The following is a 19,738-nucleotide window of genomic DNA, read 5'->3' on the forward strand; positions in this document are numbered from 1 at the left end:
ACACACACACACACACACACACACACACACACACACACACACACACATTCTCTCAGAGAATGGGGTTAAAAAACACAAATCAACAACAGTTAATGTTATGCAGCAGCACAGTGACAACTATCTGGAAAGGACTTACACGTGTCCACCTCAGAACCCCTATATATATTAATCTTTATAAATACAGTATTCTACACCAGGAACTGTAGAAAGACGTCATTCAAGGAAATTTTGTAATTACTAGTGTCAACTCAGTGCGCCATGGAGCCAGCTCGCCACTCCACAGAGGTTTCAAAGTTACGAACCCTTGTGAGAATGGACTGGAGTTTACGATACGCTTTTTAGAAGTCTCTGTTTTTCTGCCAATCTGGAATGTTCTGGTTCAAGCCCCTCCCCCCACTCCCTTTCCCAAAAAAATAAAGATTGGTTAGGTTAAGTCAGTCGGATCCAATCAATTTGCTTTGCCGCTAAAGACGGCGAGAAGGAGAGCACATTGACGTCTCTAGAAGCTTCTAGGTGAAAGCTAAATTGTGAGGCAGGTTCCACTGTTGTTGTCAGAGTCACTTAGCAAGGGGGGCAGTCATAGCTCGTCCCTCGACGACGATGCATCGAGAGATGGCTGGGGGGCCAAGGCATCTTTGTTCTGGGCATCGCTGTGGATCTGGCCCTGTTGCCGGGACTTCCAGGAATGGGCTCTGTCCCAGTCAGTCGACATGGTCTCATTGTCCCAGATTGTGGATGTCTCTGTGTCACTGAGATAACCCGGCTGCCCTGTGTAATGGGTCGGATAAATAAGCAAGGGCTCTGCTGAGAAGGCTTTCAAGTCTCTGGACTCATAGTACTCCTTGTACTTCTCTCTAAAGAAAGGAAAACAAATATCACTAGCAGAAATAACTCTTGCTCAGCACCACTGTGCTTGCCTTGCCTTTCCATCGGTTATGAGCCAATCTACTGAGCTAGGACTAGTCGGTAGGGTTAGATGCTCATCACAGGGTGAAACCTGGGCAAATGATTGAAGGCTTGAGATGAACTGAGCAGTGAGGACACTATTAGTCCTTTTGGAAAAGTGATTTTTATACAATAAAATAAAGGATCCTAAAGAATGACAAAGTATTTCAGAAACCATGCACTTCATCTGCCACTAGGGAGCAACCACCTCTGGAGCGGGACCCTCCAGCTATTTGAATAGCAACACTCTATGAGAGAACAGGACAGGAAGCATATTGGATCCATCTGGAAATTCTACTGTGACTGTAGCCCCAGCATGGCAGAGATACCTGGATATGTGAGTTGGCATTTGGTATTCAACTGCTGGGCCTCTGTATCATTTCTTATTTGCACCATTGGGGTGCCATTTTTAGATAAGTTCAGGGGTGGCCTAACTCTGCTCCCGCTGAAATCAATGGTAAAACTCCCATCGACTCCAGTGGGAGCAAGAGATAACAAAGGCTTTGTCTATACTTTGTCTCTTAAAATCTCCCTCTATGGCATTGCTACCAGCACAGCTCCCCCGTTGCTAGCAAAGTGATCAACTAGCCGCTGGTGTTTTAAGCACCACAACTTCCAATCCCATCTAGACCTGTTCTGGGCAACCCAATGGTTAGTCAATGGCAGCCTGTCTGCATTAGTGCTCCCAGTGTCCCTACCACCAGAGAAGCTGCTACTGATGCAGATAAGGCCAAAGAGTGTACCCTGCTACCACAGAGTAAGTGGTGTGGCCAATTAGGGGAAATGGCTGTCGGAGCAGAACAAAGGCCTGTCTCAGATATGTTATCAAAGGTTCCACTAAGCCTGTATACAGGACTAGAAGACAATTGTCAGAGAGACACTGCACACCTGTTGGAAGCAGGGACCAATGATGTGGCACCCCAAATTCTTTTGGGGAGATGTCATAATGGGTAACTGGACTCTGGAAACAAGGTTAGGGGGAGCTTTAGGTCAGAATTAAAAAAAACCCCGGTTTTCTTACAAAACAAGGAGATCCACCCTTGAAAACAGATTCCTCCCGTATCTTGATATCCACATTACTTTTCGGGGCTCTGAGTGAGAGCCTTGCAGAGCTCTCCCCACAAAGAGGGAGACAATGTTGATAAGTCTGGCTGGGAGCTGGTTAAAAGATGTGACTTCTCCCTGCCCCACACACCTTTGAAATGAAAACCCTGGATTCTGCAACACAGCGAAGTAGGAAGGTGCCATGTAGATTCTGAAAAAGCCCTAAAAGCAGGGTTTTTGAAAGGAAAAGCTCTGAGTTGCCCAGAGATCTTTTCCAGGTCCTATGCCAGGTAAGGCATTCCAAAGTAGGCACTATCTATAGAATCATAATAATACACCTATACAGTTACTTCCAATCAGAGATCACCAGCTGCTTCAAAAATACAAATTTATGAATCCCAAAAGACCTCTCTGAGGTAGGATATTATTACATAAATTCAAGCACAGAAAGTTCCGGAGATTTGCCCAACATCTGCAGCAGTGCTGGCAATATCCAAGAATCATAATATCCAGTCCTCTGCTCCGCCTACTAGGTTATGCTATGGAGATGCACTGTATAATTAGCTACACAACGTCCAGTTTAAGATCAGTTAGCAAGGTACAGCTCACGCAAAGCCGGCTGGCTTCCCAAGCAACGAAGGGGTTTTACTTACACAGGGTGCTTGTTGTACATGATCGGCAGGAATTCATCCACAGGCAGCATCTTGCTAAAAGGTTCGGCCCCAATTAGTTTCTGAGCCCCTTCAAAGGAGATTGCATATCCCAGGGTCCAATAAGAGTAATCTGCTTCCACAAGGTTCATTACGTTAGGAACTGCCTTCTCAGGGCGCTGCACCTGCATCCTTTTCCGACCAATGTAGCTGAAGGGGAGAAAAACCCACCGCAGTGGAAACTAAGGCCTGTTTCCATGATCAGCTCTGCAGTGCAATTATATTGTAACTGGGACATCAGGCATTCCCACTTCAACCAGGGCTGATCAAAGGCCTTTTAAGTCAGTGGGAGTTTTTCCATTGACTTCACTGGACCATGGATCAGGTCCAAAGTGCACCCACAAATCAAATGCTACTCCTGGAATTCTCCAGTGCCACATCTGCCCGTGCAGTCCAAGGAGACTACGGGTCCCAAAACCAATGCGCCATCCTGACCCAAGCAAGGATTTGAATTCTCTATGGTGCGCATCCAGTGAGGTGCTGGAGGCTTCTCAGGAGCCTCTTGTTAAAACTCCATCATCCTACAGACAGGAGGCTTGGTGTGATTCCCCAGCCTTATCCCTTCTCTGGATGAAGCCCAGATAAATCAGCGCCACCAGAGACGGCTTATCCCTTATAAAAATACATCTGAAGAGAAAACGTTTTGCTTTTGGACTGTCACAGGCACTGATCCAGGGACCCACATAACCTGAGTGCCAGAAAGCACCAAACAGCAGGGGGGGTTATAAAAACTGCCATGGGGAGGAGCCCCCTAGAAGGTCTTCTCCCCCTTCTCCAGCTGGCCAGTTCGAACTCTGCTCCTTTGGCAGTGAACTTGGAATTGTTTTCAGGAACAGGACATAAAGATTTCCAGCTCAGGCTGTTTGCTGGCTAGACGGTGCCATTCTCCTCTTGCTTCTCTTTGTGAGAATGAGTTTGTATTTAAATGACTAAACAAAAGAGTTCAAATACCCTGTTCCTCCCCCATCCTCACAGTGAGCACATGCATTCTGTGTCACAGGAATTAGCTCAGAGTGGGGGACTGGGGTTATTGGGAGGCCATGGCTATATCGCTGTGGGCACCTGTTTATCAAAGAGTACCCGCAATGTGCTTCATTCGATGGAGGTTTTAGCTATTCCAGCCCCTTTAAAATTAACCCCCATTATTGAGTCTCTGGGATTTTATTCTTCCATGCTGCATTCCCCGCAGGCAGCCCTGTCTGATTATTATGAGGGTACGTCCATATTATTGAAATGCTCAGTTCATGTGGGAGCAGGGGAGAGAGTTTCCAGCTGGTTTAGGACAGTGAAAGCTCTTGGGACAAGACTACTTACATGAGCTCCCAGTCTAGCTGGACTTGCTCTATATCGTCCATCAGTTTCATGAGCTTCCTCTTAAACTGATGCTCAAAGCGCACGTCGTCTTCGATAACGAGAGTCTTCTCCAGCTCTCTGTTCACCACCTAAAAGGGATGTTTTCAAATGAGACTGAAATGGCCCATATGCTATTGAGGGGCCAGTTCTGCACCCTCTGAAGCTATGCCGAGCCCCCCACTGGGAGCAGGACTGAGCCCCCCATGCTCTTTGATCAGTATGACGGTTAATGGTCATCAAAATTGGTGACATTCAATTCTACACAGGTTTAGAATCAGAAAAAACTCATAGGTGAAATCCTGCAACAAAATTTCTTCATTTTTTTTTTCTCCCCAAGCACAACATTGCCCCAAACAGGGTGGCTAAGAGTTTTGTGAAAAATGTCATGACCACAATCCAGACGTGTGACACAGTCACACAGGCTGGGAGCTGTTTGCAAACTGACCGCACAATAGGAGCTGCTCAGTACTCAGCACTTTTGAAAATCAGGCTGCTTATGTGCCCAGATTTGAACTTAGGAGCCTAACTGCTGCTCCTGTTTTTGAAAATCAGAACCTTCTGTGAGATCCTGGATAATTCACACCAAAATAAGAGAGACTATCTAAAAATAAAACATTACTTCCTTCCCACAGCATCCAAGTATAATACAACTGCCAGAGCACAGATATTATTTACCTCTTTCCAGATAGAATAGTGGCTAAGAAAGCAGCCAATTTCCCCCCTGGTTAGTGGCCTGGAAGAGTAAGGATCCTGGTAACCAGGTAGCATATCAATATTCAGCGCTTTCAGCTGACTTGTATTCAATGCCCTGAGGAAAGAGAGAGCTGCTTTCAGTATTAAGAACTTTTATAGATGTTACTATTTTTTACTCAGACAAAAAAACAATGAAATTGTTTAGCAGTGAAAAGACTTTCCTGAGCTAGGGAAGTTCCCAAAATAGGCTGTGTATTTGTAGCAGTTTAATTTGATCTAAATCATGCTGAACATAAGATATTTTTTAGGACATTCACCCCCAACAGTTTCAAGAAACTGCAGAGTCTTAGAAGGGTCATTGTCATATTGTTAATAACACTATAGCTATATTCACACTGGAAGACTAGAGAACGCCTAGCTCACCTTCCACTAAGAGTTTTGTTTGCTTTTCCATTTCTCTCACCTTGAACAACAGCACTAGAGCAGTCAGTATTATATTTGCTTATGGTCAGTTTCACTTTCAAGTTCTAATGCCCTAGCACTAGAGAGGCCACTAAGGCAGAGACACACCAGGAAACCCAAGATCTGTTCCTAACTGTGCCACTGACTTCCTGAGAAGCCTTGGGAAAGTTACTCAGCCCTGGACTTTCAAATGAGATTTGGGCACCTGACTCCCTTAGTAAACCCCAGCCTTAACCTCGGTGCCTCAGTTTCCCCATGTATAAAATGGAGATTTTGTACATTGCTTTTAGAGTCACAACTAAAAAGAAAACTTTATCTGTGTTTATATTACTATAATGTAGCACAGTGGTTCCCAAACTGGGGTTCGTGAACCCCTGGCGGTTCGCAAAATGTTAGAGGGGGTTCTCGGAAAAAATGCCCTAATGGCGGACAGAGCTGTCCCTAGGGACCCTGGGCAGCACGGGGCCAGAAGCCCGGAGCCCCTGGACTTCCAAGAGTTAAGCAGATCAAAGCAAGCATATCTATCACACTGAGGAGATTAAAACTTCAAGACTCCTTATAAGCAACGGAAAGGGAGGTGGATATTTTTTGCTGTTTTTTTAAATTAAATAGGCAGCTAGTATTGTTTTTAAAATTATTAAGAAGAACAAGTTTAAGCTTTGTTTTAGCGTGCGTTGTTTGCCTGGACTGCTTAAGACCTGAATGCTTGTGTAGGAAGAACTCTTTGAGTTGGCTCTGATACTCCTTGATGAAACATAGGAGCCTTGTCTTATAACAGGCTTATTCAAAGTGATACAAGATACGAAAGTGAGATCTTGGAAGAGTGTTGCCATTTTCATAATGTAATAAAAATACTGTAATGATAAATAATAAATAGTGTGTAATAAGCATCATAAAAACAAATTTTATATTTCCAAGATCACCGCTTTTATAATTTATACTCAGATAAAGGAGAAAATTCCTGGAAATATTCATTTTTAGGAGGGGATTTGCAAGACTTGACATTTTAGTGAAAGGGGTTCACAGGTTGTTAAAGTTTGGGAACCACTGATGTAGCACAATGCTGCAGCATTGGGATTGGACATATTGCAGGGGAATATTTAAATGCCACAAAAATGTTTTCATTATCATACCCCTATTTAATTTTATGACAATGTTTCTATTCAGAGAACTTTGTCTTGAAGAAAACTTTACTTCTGGGCCTAAATTATCTTACCGGATCTCTAACGGAGACTGATCAGAGTAAGAGAAGAATAAAATAACAGCATGAAAACTTTTTTTTTTTTTTTTTTGCAAAACTGCACCAAATAGTACATTAAAAATGATAACTCATAATCACAGGGCATCAAAGAGAATTGACTGAAATTAATCAAAGTAGCACTTCTAATCAACAGTTCTGCTATGCAGAACCAGATCTTTCCAAAGACTCACTTGCCATCCACAGCTTCTACTATCTTGACTGCAATCTCCTGCTCATAGAGTGTCCGCAGCATTCGATCCCGCCTGTCTTTTCGACGCTTCAGGTTGATCATGAAAATCTGGGTTAAGAAAGACATCAGAAAACTCTGGCTCAATGCAAAGTCCAGATCCAAGTTTGTGCCAGAGCTCAGCAGGTTTTGGACCCTGTTAAAGCTCCAGGAGCATTTCCATTCAAAAGCGTCGTTTTCGGGTTACTATAAATTTGTCAGACATTTATCTTTTGAGCTGCAATTCAGAATATTTGTTCTCAGTCCAGCTGCTGATTTTTATGGGAAGGTTGAGGAAAGAACGTTCAGTGATTTTCAAACATGAAGCGTGTATGTGTGTGTGTGCATGGGGGCGGCGGGAAGAACGCACTTTTGCCTTGTTTAAAAAAAACCTACAAAATTTGACCTTTTTGGACCAATTCTAGCACCTCACCAAATTTGGAGCAGAAACCTGAAATCTGGCAGGGACATAAAGTTGACCCAGGTTCATGGGGTAATGGGGGTCAGGTCAGTTCTAAAAATGACTCAACACTCTCAGGTCGGTTTCGGGTCAGCTGTGCTCAGTTTGGATTCAGGTCCAGGTCAGGCTTTAAGAGTAGGCCTGAGCAGAGCTCTACCCCTAACTGGACAGCTGAAGATTCCAGGTAGGACGATGTGCAGTAAATGCAGCAGGGCTTCATACACTGGGCAGTGAGAATAAAAAACTAAATGAACAGCGCCACATTCCCCAGGCAATGTCCACACTGCATGAGGGGAGGGACCTGGATGAGAAAACTGTATTTGACGGAGTAATTAGAAACTGGAGGGTAATATAAATACACAGGGGGCAGAGTCAAGGTTGTGTGGGCAACATTAACTGTGGCATTTCCTGAATTTTAAATGCTTCACTTTGCAACCATAATGCTCTTTTAATGCACAGTTGTATATGGAATTAGAAAGCAGGTGCCAGGGGCCAGTTGTGCAGTTTGGAGCTGGATCTGAACTTCCCCAACACACTGGGATGTTTGGATCCAGACTTTTGTTTGGGCCAATCTCTAGCCAATACAATATATCCCTTTTGTATTCAAAGGGGGATGGGGTTGGCATGTGGTAAAGAGCACAGATCTTTACTGAGTGCTGCGTCTATCTTTGGGATTACCAATGTGCTCATCACCCTAATAACTGGACACAAGTGGAAGCAGGTTCTGCAATGCAGGATATCTTTAATTACTGCAGATCCTGGACATTTTCTGCTGATTCAATTAGAATCATAGGTGTACTCCTGAGACACATCCTGGGCAGGAAAACAGATTTGCGGGCAGCAGTTAGCCCAAGATAAGCAGACATATTTTGCCTGGTCAAGGGCAGACTGCAGGCCCCGCCAGGCACATACATTCCTAGGTAAAACACAGAATGTCAGGGCCGTTTTTCTGTCCTCAGGCAGGCAAGAATAAGTTCAGCCCTGCAGCCTGAGGAACAAACCTTGGCCAAATAAAAACCAGACTGAGTCCCAGCTCGGTGCAAAGGCAGTAATACTAATAAAATATCAGGCAATTTAAGTGCAGCCGCAAGAAACAGCCCAGAAACACACACACAGGACTCCAAACATAGATGACCAAACAAACACAGTCACACAGAATCCGCACTTCATGACACAAGCCATATAAATAGAAACTCCAGACCAAGCCAAGAAAACAAAACATCTTAAAGACAAAAAACAAGGCTCCTCCAATTTTAGTAGCTTCTTCAGTGACTATACTACTGTCTCTGGCAGCTACACATGCAGGCACTACACGGTCCTATGCAGGTTTTTTGGCTCTACACAAAATGTAAACCCAGTTTATTCACAGCACAGTCTCTCTCTGGAATTCTTCCTCCCCGGTCTCTTTCTGTTGGTACTTTGCCTCTGACTGCAGCTAGCCAGCTCTAACACTACAGGGACAGGAGTTTCTAGAAGGATGGATGATTTATGCACCAAACTTCCTGGGTTCTGCTTCAAACATGTTTCCAACTGTCTTGAGTAAAATCAAAACAAAAAGGCCGCAGTGTAAATGTGGCTCCCAAACAGGAAAAGATTAGGACCAACATTATAGAATATTCAATGAATACATACAGACCCCTTCATAACCCAAGTTATGCAAAGTGCTGTGTATTTACAGTTTAAACACCTGACTCTCTTCAGTCATCATCTCTAACAGCTTTGCGAGGTCATCAAAACAGTGTCCCTGCTTCTTAACGGAAAGCAGGAGAAATTTTAAAAAACCCATACGTGCTAAAGTTGTTCAGGAATAATGAAGCTATCTCCAAGTACCCTATCCATAGGAACCCTAACTGTAGGGCAGGGAGCCCTACCCATATCAACCCTAACCCTAGCTCCAAGAATCCTTCCAATAGGAACCCTAACCCTAGGGCAGGGAGCACTCACCCATAGCAACCCTAACATTTCTTCCAAGTATCCTACCCACAGAAACCCTAACCAGAAAGCGGGGAATCCTACCCATAGAAACCTTAACCCTAGCTACAAGTACCCTACTCCTAGGAACCATAAACCTAGCTCCAAGTGTCCTCCTAGGAACACTAGCGCGGGGAGCCCTACCCACAGAAACCCTAACCCTGACTCCAAGTGAACTACCCATAGGAACCCTATCCCCAACTCCAAGGGGCCTACTCATAGGAACCCTAATCATAGGATGGGGAGCCCTACCCATAGGAACCCTAACCCCAGGGCTGGGAGCTCTACCTATAGGAACCCTATCCCTAATTCCAAGTGGCCTACCAATAGGAACCTTAACCCTAGAGTGGGGAGACCTATCCTTAGGAACCCTAACCTATAGAAAGTGTAGAGCCTAATGGTTGCAGGAAGTGAAGCCAAATTACTGATGGCCTGATTCAGTGACTATTTAAGTCATTGGAAAGACTCCCATTGGTATCCCTGGACGTTGGATCCAGCCAAGCTTTTCAAACTTGGGACATCTGAGGTCTGGCACCTCAAGGCTTGATGTCCAAAGATGCTGAGCACCCACAGCTCCCACTGATGTCAAGTGCAGCTGCTCAGCTCTTATGAAATCAGGCATCAAAATTCGCATGTGGACACCTCAAAAGGATCTCCATTGGCTCAGGGGGAGTTTTAGTCAAATAAAGACACCAGGATCCATCCCATGGAAAATTTCAACCCAACATACCAATGTTTTGGAAAGTTATGATGAACATGTGAAGACAGGATAGAAATGAAAACTCATTTGCAACCTTATCTGTAGTGGGAGTGACCAGGCTCCCTATATGATGCACATGTCCACACAACAAAATAAAGGTACATATAGGCACTATACCATGGTACCCCCATATTCACCACTGTCATATAATTATGATATATTTTGTACAAAGTATGGCTTGTGAGGTATTATTCTAAAAGTCTTACTCTGCCAAACATTAATATCTCATTTGATTGTATGTGCTATCATTGTATGTGAAGTTATGAAGTTTTACTATGTCTGTGTTACTAAAAGATGTGAAGTTGGAAACACCCACAGCTAGCCTTTCAGGTAAAACAATGAAGAAGCTAGACAGTGCTAATCAGCAAAGACAATGGACCATGGAAAAGGTTTGTCCTCATCTGGGGGCGTTTCAGCCAGCCTATGAGTAATGGTTGCTATGACTCAAGGGCATGTGACCAGATCACATGACACTGAACTCCATTTTGGTACTTGTATTTTCCCACAAACTGGGCTGGGAACTTAGCTTAGAACAAAGGGTTCCCGCCATATGGAGAAACTATATAAGGTGGGGAGTGACATCATGATTTGTCTTCACTCCCCCACAACTCAACACCTGAAAGAACCTCTGGAATGGGGAAAGGGGACCCACGCTGCAAAGCAGATGCAGCTTGTGCCTCAAGAATCTGTAAGCCTGCTTGTATCATCAGTCAGGGTGAGATACTGCTAATTCAAATCCTATCTATCTAGTATATTAGTCTCAGTTTGCGTTTTTATTTATTTGCCGGGTAATCTGCTTTGATCTGTTTGCTATCACTTATAATCACTTAAAATCTATCTTTCTGTTGTTAATAAACTTGTTTTATGTTTTATCTTAACCAGTGAGTTTTTTGAGTGAAGTGTTTGGGAATCCTAGCTCTGTAAACAAAGGCTGCTGCATATCTTCCCCACATCCAGGCGGGAGCGAATTAATTAATAAGCTTGCCTCATACAGACCCCTGTGCTGTGCAAGACGAAATAATTCTGGGTTTATACTCCAGTAGGGGTGCAAGGCTGGGGATCTGGGAAGTTGGCTGGGGACCTCCTGTTTGTCCATGAGTGGCTTAGGTAAAGCACTCAGGTAACTCAGTTGGGTGTGTGGCGCCACCTGCTGTCATGTTGGGTGTTAACCGGGCCTGGAGAGGCTGGCTGAGTCATCAGCAGAGCAGTGTGAGAGAGGCCAACTCAGCTGAATTGTTAGGGGGCACAGTGGTTCCAACAGCTCCCAGAATGCACCCTGGAGGTAACAAGCCATCACACCTACCTCATCAAATCCCATCTTGTCTGGGTGTTTTGGGGGAATGGAGATGTATTGCGAGGGCTCGAATGGAGGATGATCAACTGAAAGAGAGAATAGAAACATCCACAGTGGCTGGTTACTGAACTGCGTAGTGGCAAAGAAACCCAGTCAAATTCACTGTCATCACTTTTCACTGTTTCCCCTGGAACAGAGAGGCACCTAGATGTGGAGTGCGATGCTACAGCCTAATCAGCATCATGTGCCAGAGGAGCGCCCCGCAAGGCAGAAAGCCAGACGCCACGGGACTGCAAACACCCAAGAGAACAGTGTATCAATGCACATGCTGGAGAACGTCTTTCCAGCTGGGATGAGAGAGGAGCCCACGTTTCAGCTCTGGCGAAATTTAAATAACGGTCTGGTGGGGGGGTTGCTGCTGGTGGAGCTTTCCTGTTGCTGTGGGGACTTATCAGGGGGAGGAGGTGGTGAGGGAATTATAGGTCAAAAAATCAGTAAAACCCGCAGCTCTAATAATGATTTTGGGGCCACATTGCCCCTCCCCATTGCTGACCAACCTTCAGGACTGGGACAGAGGGGTTGAGAACTCCCTGAAGACAACCCCACGGAGTTTTAAGGAAATTGTGCCCTCCAACAGGAGGCGGGGGTAAGATGATGTGAAGTGGGCAGGGAGCAAGGTGTCCTAAACACCATAGACTTATGGGATCCACATGGAAGTACCATGCCACTAGATCCATGACCTTGCACAAATGGTTGCCCCACCAAACCTATGCACTGACCTCCGGGGCAGCACAGCTCCAGCAAGCACCTTCATGCCATTGATTTGAGTCCTGCCTGAGCTGCTCAGCAGCCAATCCGGATCGTTGCTCCTCTGGCTGGGAGGAGACTGACTATTGTATCTAATCTAATCATCTGTCTGGTATTTCGCTGGCAGGTTGGCTTCTTTTATTTGTTATTGTGTAATATTGTGTTAAATACTTCGATGGATAAAAGAGAAGGAGATTTTGCATAAGCCCTGGCAATGCTCACTTCTAGTTCCAGCACCAAGATTCTCCCTGTGACTGGTGCAAACTGGGGGGATCCAGCAGGAGCTGGGAGGGAGCCACACTCCTATTAACCGACTGTGATACCACTAGGAACACAGCCATCACATGGGGATGATAAAGGAGGGATTTGGAAGCCCAGCTCCTATTAATTTTTAATGCCCAGATCCCTTTAGGTGGCTTCGAACATCTCAGCCATGATTTTTAATCCAATCTTCAAGGAGCTTCTTAGCATAGGATGCTGCTCCCTTCAACTCCCCTGAGAACACAGCTGGGCATCTAGTGAGCAAACTCTCCCCCACACTTCCAACAACACTTTTACAGAATCCCAGTGAACATTTTACCTGATCCATTTCACTTCACCTTGAATGGTCCCTTAGAATACATGCTAACTACTGATGCTAAACTATCTGTTTGATCTTGTCTTTAGCTGTGATGCTCAGAGTACATTTCCCAGACCTGAGGAAGAGCTCTGATTAGCTCAAAAGCTTGTCTCTCACACCAGCAGAAGTTGGTCCAGTAAAAGATATTAACTCCCCCACCTTGTCGCTCTGCAGGTCAAGCACAGAAGCAACACTGAGACAGGTGGCAAAGGGCCACCATTCAACAAGAAAGTATTTGGCATCCCAGGGATGGTTCTGCAGAGATGGGGCAGGCTCTGACTTACTCATTGCCTCGATTGTCACATGAATGAAGTTCTCCACGTCTTCCTGTAGTGTCTGGTGCAATTTCAGTGGCACCGGGAGGAAGCCATAGCGTTCTCTGTTGCAGATGTACATTTGAATGCCTGGGAATAAAGAAAAAATGGAAACAGAATCAGGTAATTTACCAGGCTGCTTCTCGGCTTTTCAAGTGGAGAAAAGGGAGGTTATTTGGCTATAGTGAAACCCACGCTATGGACCCCAGCCCCAACAGGTCCCCTCTCTTAAGCAACCACTTAAAAACCATCAGTGCAGTTTCTAGTATAATTTTGTTTGATCTTTAGCTAATGACCAACTTCTAGGCAACCGATTTCTCCACATCCCATAAAAAGAGATTTCATGGTATTTTAAGTTGCCAGCCTGTTGTTCTCTGCTGGGGGGAGCCCATCTCAGAGCCCAGAGGAGTGATCTTGCTCACTTTCACACCCCTCATTTCACTCTCAGCACCCCACACACTGTAGAGACCAGCCCTACAGCAATGGACAGCGGTGACTCCTACCAAAACCGGTCTATGCCACCCCCAAACAGATCAGAGGCGGTGAGGCAAAGAGCTCTCTGCTCCCCAAAACACCGAGTGAACTGCTTGCTCAGTGCTCCCACTTCAGTGTGGGAACTGGATTCAATGCCCACCAAAGTCGAATGGGAGTTACTCCATTAGCTTTGGATCAGGATAAAAGAGCAGAGCTGAAGTCTCAAACAATTACATTTCCAATGGACTATGCTAAATAAAAAGCCCTTGGTTAGAATGGAGGTAAAATACATTAGGGAGTGGTGGTGGGAGGTATCAGTGGGGATGCTGCAGCCCACACTTGGCACTGGCATCTCTTCTAAAAACACATTTTAAATTTCACAAAATATCTTCCATTCTCTTCTGTGAACCCTTGGTTCCAAAACCCGAGCATGATCCTGCTGCCTTTACTCACAGTCAAAGGGACTGATGTGAACAAAGGCAGCAGGATGGGGCCCCAATGTCTAAACATACAGGAGAGATACTTTCAGATTGCAAGGCGCCAGCAAAGTAAGAGGATCCCATATTGCAGGTCTCGAGCGTCTCAGGGAGAGTCCGAGAGTTTAGTAATAGCGTCCAAGCCTGGGGGGAGGAGGGGGGAAAATGGCCCAAGAAGCAGGGGAACGTCCAAGTATCAGAAGTGCTTCCGGCTGCAGGCATCTGCATGCCCTGCTGGTCTGCAGGCATTTCCACCCACTACCGACAGAGCAGCACTCCCCGTTGACAGTGCACAAAGGCTCTGTTGTTATCAGTCTGCACGGTTACGATTTCTTCCCTGAGATAAAGCAGCTTGGTATGAAAAAAACCAGTAATTCTGAGCATCCAATATGTATAGCTGGTGAGGTTGAATCCATCCTCCCCTCTGTCCTGCCCTGCACTTGGGAAACTGCACAGATCCATTGGCAAAGACAAGCACGGAAAAATACACAGCTCGACCAAAGTCTCCTTATATAGGCAAGGATCACACTCTGCCCTGGCTTGGCCAAATTCTACTTTGTTATACTGGTGTAAATCCAGAGCAACTCTACTGACTTACTCCAAATGTACACAGTGTAAACAAGAGCAGAATTTGATCCATTGACTTCAGTGGGAGCAGCATGTGGTCAGCCAAGGGCAGAAATGGGTCCAGACAGAGCGTTACCAGGCATTACACCTCTACCCCGATATAACACTGTCCTCGGGAGCCAAAAAATCTTACCGCCTTATAGGTGAAACTACGTTATATCGAACTTGCTTAAATCCGCAGGAGCACGCAGCCCCGCCCCCCTGGAGTGCTGCTTTACCGCATTATATCCGAATTCGTGTTATATCGGGGTAGAGGTGTATTAAGCTGTAAAGCAGCACCGACAGGGTACAGACTTGAATTCCATTCCTGACTCAGCAGATGACTTGCTTTGTAACATTTTACACTTTGCTATTAGTCTCTTTGAGCTTAAGTTTCTCTCATCTGTAAAACTGAGATGATGATATTTATCAGTGTTTGTAAAGCACTTTGAGAGCTATGGATGAAAAATGCCTCAGAAGTGCTAAGCATATTATTATCAAGGTTCCACTTCTTACCATAGCCAAGAACCTGCCGAACGATGGAGGGAAAAGGAAGAGCCCAAAGAGTATTCTATATGAGAGAAACAAGCAAGTGGAGAATACTAAGATGCTTTTTAATTAACAAAAGATAATAAAATGTTGCACGGCTTTGTCCTGCTCACAGGTTTCCTTATCCTCTGATAAGGATCTCAAATTGGGGGGTGGGGGAGAATGCACCAAGCTCCAACCTCATATTAGATCTCAAAGTCGGGGGGGGGGGGAGAAATACATTGCTGATTTCATTCATTTTTAGATTCTCTAGCAATTCTCTATGAGCAAAAGCCTGGTTCCGCTGGATTCAATGGCAGTTTGTTAGAGACTTTAATGGGACTAGGATATGGCCCTGTGTCATTAGTAACTCATTAGGCAAAAAGCTGTGAATATATCTCTGTGAATCAAAACAAAGACCTTGCTTTAGAGAGGTAGGGCTTGATCCAAAAGGCAGTAAAGCCGACGTAAACGTCCCATTGCTTTCAGTGGGCTTTGAATTGTGCCCTTTGTCAATTACCTGTTGTCTGAAGGCTGTTGCAATCCAGACACTCACAACAATTGAAAAATTGAAACTTGATATATTTTTAAAAATATAAAAAAGCTCTGATTTTTAAACAACAAGCTCACAACTGAAAAATAAATTAAAAGCAGCTACAACCTGGTATGTCAATGTTTTAGATTATTAGTGGCTAGCCATAATCCCTAGGATTTTTAGTCAAGTTGAATGGTCTGCTTTCGTGACTGTTATGTTTCTGCCATTATACACTCCTCTCCACAAGTAAATAGTGACTGGATTCCTTGCCAAACCACATTCCGCTGTCAGGAGTCATTAAGGCAAATGGAAGAGTAAAAAAATACTACCTACTGACATTAATGGATTTGACACTGATCTAATCAACCAATCTTATCTGGCTCACTGATCATCACTCCTTACCCTCCATTGTTTAACAGGCTTTCAACTGTGCAGCTCTCTGTTGTTCCAAACAATCTCTCTTAACAAAGGATAAAGTTCTTATCTACCTTGAAATGGTAGCACTTTGTGGGGAAATATGCCTCCAATTCCTGTTACGTGGGATAAAAACAACCACTGCCACTGAGACAATACGAGAAACACATACAGTACATGTAGGTATTATTATTATTAGCAATGCAGTAGCCCAGAAGCCATGCTGTGCTTGGCGCTGCATATCATGCTGTTGAACACATCACACCTCGACAATAAAGTATCAGGGAGGAAAGGTCACCTGGTAAAAGAGATTTTGTTCCTGGACTGGTTGGCTCACTTCAGCTTACAGGCCCATTCAGCAAAGCACTTAACTCATGCTTTACTTTAAGCATATGAGACGTCCCATTCACTTTGATGGGATCAAGCCCCAGGAACATTGAGGGGAGTGGAATTTGCCCTCTAGAGCTTCAGATAATGGTTGCTGCAAAACAATGGTCTGATCAGAGATGGCCGATGTTATGCTTGGCCTGTGCAGAAGTCATCCTCATGGTGACTCTAGTGAAGTAACCAGAATTATCACCCCAGGCGAGGAGCCTAACCCAAGCTGCTAATGTTTTCTGCACGTCCTGGAAGAACAACATACAAGTTGTCCAAGGTAACAAATGGAGACAAATAGACTGGTACAAACTGGATTGTTTAAGTAAAAGAGCCGTGCTATGGGATCTGCCAAGCTGCTGGGGAAGTCACAGGGCAGCCTGACAATGCATGAAAAGTTCTAGAAGAAAATGTTATTAATTAAAAATCACCACACTGTGTTCTGATTGGTTAATGCTATTGAGATGAGGCTGTCAAACCTTCTTGGACATTGCTTACCTGGAGGGGTCACTCAGTGGGAGGAAGGGGGATACATGGACTGGATGGAATGAGCTTTACCATCATGGCTGCCACCCTCCTCTCCGCCCCCCACTGTCTCCTGGAACCCAGTGATCCACCATGACACCACTGGGCCTTCAGCATCCTGATTCCCTTGCCTCATCTGTTCTTTTCCTTCCCCAGCTTATTTCTCCTCTTGCCTCTCTCTCTCCTTTTTTCTTCACACTAAAGCGTCTGGCTCAGCCAGCCAAGAGAATTCCATCTGGTGCGACACTGCAATGAGCCTGTGACCAGAGAGGCAGTTACACACTGGTATAAATTTGCCAGAGTGGCTAACCAGACTGTGTGCTGGGCCTGTGTTTCTCCAGCAGCAAGCTTGCAATTGGAAATCAGCACCAATGGCAGAAACTGCATTACCTGACTTTGCTTTGCTTCCCTGGTGTTTGTCTTGTTTTGTCTGAGGCCATGTCTATACTACCACTTATGTCAGCAAAACTTATGTGGCTCAGGGATGTTAAAAAAACACCTCCGAGCAACAAAAGTTTCACCAGCATAAGTGGTGGTGAGCACTGCGCTATGTCAGCGGGAGAGCTTCTCCTGCCGACACAGCTACTGCCTCTTGTTGGAGGTGGTTTTATTACGTCAATAGAAGAGCTCTCGCCCGCCGGCATAGAGCGGCTACACAAGCGATCTCACAGCACAGTTGCATCAGTACAGCTGTGGCGCTGTAAGCTCACTAGTGTAGACATGCCCTGAAAGAAAAGAGAATAGCACTCCAACAATAACAACAGCTCCAGACCATCTCAACTAACTTCTTCCCTCCTCCCCTCCAAACAAAGTTCATACCATCTTTAATACCATCTAAAAGACTGTAAAACAGGGGTTTGTCCCTTAAAAACCCCATACAGCTGAAGGGAAGGGAAAAGGGATACCGTTAAGAACAAAGCCTCACTTAATATTTTACATTTCAGATGCTTTCACTGCTTTTCCTTCTTTTGCTATACCTTTAATGAAAGGTCATAAATGTTCAAACGAGCACCTTTGCGCTTTCTTCTGTGCTGCCCCACATGCTTGGCAGGCATTTCTACATGAAAATTGGCAAACTTACCTCATTATCCACCTGCAAATCCCTCCTCATAACCTTCCTTTGCTATGGTGCCTACAAAACGCTTGACGACGGCTATGCTGCTGGTGTGCTGGGAGCCCTGCCTGTCATGCTGACCAATGCTGTCTCATTGTTTCCTTATACTCCCCTGTCTGCCTGTATCCATCTGTTGTCTCTTGGCCTGTACTTAGATTGTAACCTCCTGGGGGCAGGGACCATCTTTTTGTTCTGTGCTTGTACAGTGCCTAGCACAATGGGGGTCCTAATCTGTGACTGATGCACTTAGATGCTATGGTAATACAAATAAATAATAAGTAAAATATAATACTAAATAAATAATAATAATTAATAATGGTTGTTACTGTGACAGATACTGCAACTGGGGAGAACATATTGTATTAAGTTTACTGTATCACTGTGGGCCAGGGATTGTACATATGACTGTGTTCTACTGACTACGCCCTAGGGGAGGGTTACCCCAGATCCTCCAGGAACTAAAACAGTGGAGGAGTGATTAGGATGACTCAGGCTCAGTCTACACTTTTAGTATGCGTATAGGAACTTTTATGGGTTTTCATACGTTCTCTCTGTAATGCTTTTGCCATCAGACTAATGGTGCATGCTTAGAAAGAGTTGTGTGGGTACTTGTAACTGCTGGCAATACACTGTTCAGAGCCCTCAGAGAGAAAGCAATGCACAGGTGCTGGCTGTTAGGCAGACTGGCTTGCTGGGCATATCCCAGTGTAAGGCAGGGAGCTGTGCAGGTTTAAAACCCGCCAGTCAGAAGGGAGTGGGACAAGGGTCCCTACCCAGTGACAGGTAACAGCTGGAGAACTGAAGACTGACTGGGCACTCCTGGAGTGGACGACAGGGGGGGAATACAGGCACTGTTAGCCTGGAACTGTGACAGTTACAACGGGAGTTGCCAGCAATAATTTGACACAAAACCCCAGATGACACTTCACTGTTCAATGCTGTAACAGTGAACAAGGGTTTCATTAATATCTTATCCCCTCTTGGGCCCAAGGCCCCCCCTTTTCAACACACTAGTAGCTAAGAAAAATACAGGCAGCTATTCAAAAACAAACAAAAAACCAAACCAACATTTCCAAAGAGCTCCTTTAATCCAGACTCTGCCTTGCATAGCTTTGCTACTTATGATTGTCACCAATCATTAAATAAAGAGTCCTCTCTGGGTAGCACTACTCTGCTGTTAAAGGTACTGTATATTCTCTCAGAAGGGATTCATTATTGTCATCTTTAGTGACAGCAGTAGTAGGCTATTTCATGCTTGTATACAGCATTTCATAGGAGGCTCTCAGGGCACTTTACAAGGGCTAGTGAATGAAGTCTCATAAGAGCCTTGTGACCTGGGTGTCACTATTGTAGACAATTGCAGAAAGGGAAACTGAACATGGAGAGTTGGTGACTTTGTGTCCCCCATCCCAAGCTCCACCTCCCACCCCTGCCAAATCATACAGCTAGTCTGGGGCAGAGCCAGGGAAAGAAATCAGGAGTCCAGATGCCCACAGTTCAGCTCAAACCACTAGACAACACTCCTCCCGTTATTTAACAGAGCAGATTTAATTAACATCAATGGAAGCTACACATGTAACTTCCTCTCTGCTATGCTCTGAGTGTCACAAGACAGGAATATGCCCATTCATCTGACCTGTGCATTCAAAACACTAACTGGACAATCCCAGCCCCTATGCTAAAGCATGCTGTTCTCCTTGCTCTAACCACCGGGACCTTCTATGCCAGACACAGCTTTCCCAGCACAGCTCTTGAAGAGTAATGAAACTTGACTCCACATCATTAAGCTGACA

At 45.0% G+C, this 19,738-nt stretch overlaps 1 protein-coding gene across 1 annotated transcript in view; it reads right to left on the reverse strand.

Annotated features, from left to right (window-relative positions):
* LOC112113465 (procollagen galactosyltransferase 2) overlaps positions 1 to 19,738 on the reverse strand; it is an 86,297-nt gene continuing 66,559 nt past the window's right edge. The window contains exons 6-12 of the mRNA XM_024209755.3: positions 12,869 to 12,988; positions 11,168 to 11,244; positions 6,639 to 6,745; positions 4,728 to 4,860; positions 4,014 to 4,141; positions 2,643 to 2,849; positions 1 to 854 (exon numbers count right to left, since the gene is read on the reverse strand). Coding sequence (XP_024065523.1) covers positions 578 to 854; positions 2,643 to 2,849; positions 4,014 to 4,141; positions 4,728 to 4,860; positions 6,639 to 6,745; positions 11,168 to 11,244; positions 12,869 to 12,988 — 1,049 coding nt within the window. The 3' untranslated portion in view covers positions 1 to 577. The remainder of the gene's footprint in view (positions 855 to 2,642; positions 2,850 to 4,013; positions 4,142 to 4,727; positions 4,861 to 6,638; positions 6,746 to 11,167; positions 11,245 to 12,868; positions 12,989 to 19,738) is intronic.

Source organism: Terrapene carolina, unplaced genomic scaffold, assembly GCF_002925995.2.
Source record: "Terrapene carolina triunguis isolate 2854851 unplaced genomic scaffold, T_m_triunguis-2.0 Scaffold211, whole genome shotgun sequence".
Classification (NCBI taxonomy): Eukaryota; Metazoa; Chordata; order Testudines; family Emydidae; genus Terrapene; species Terrapene triunguis.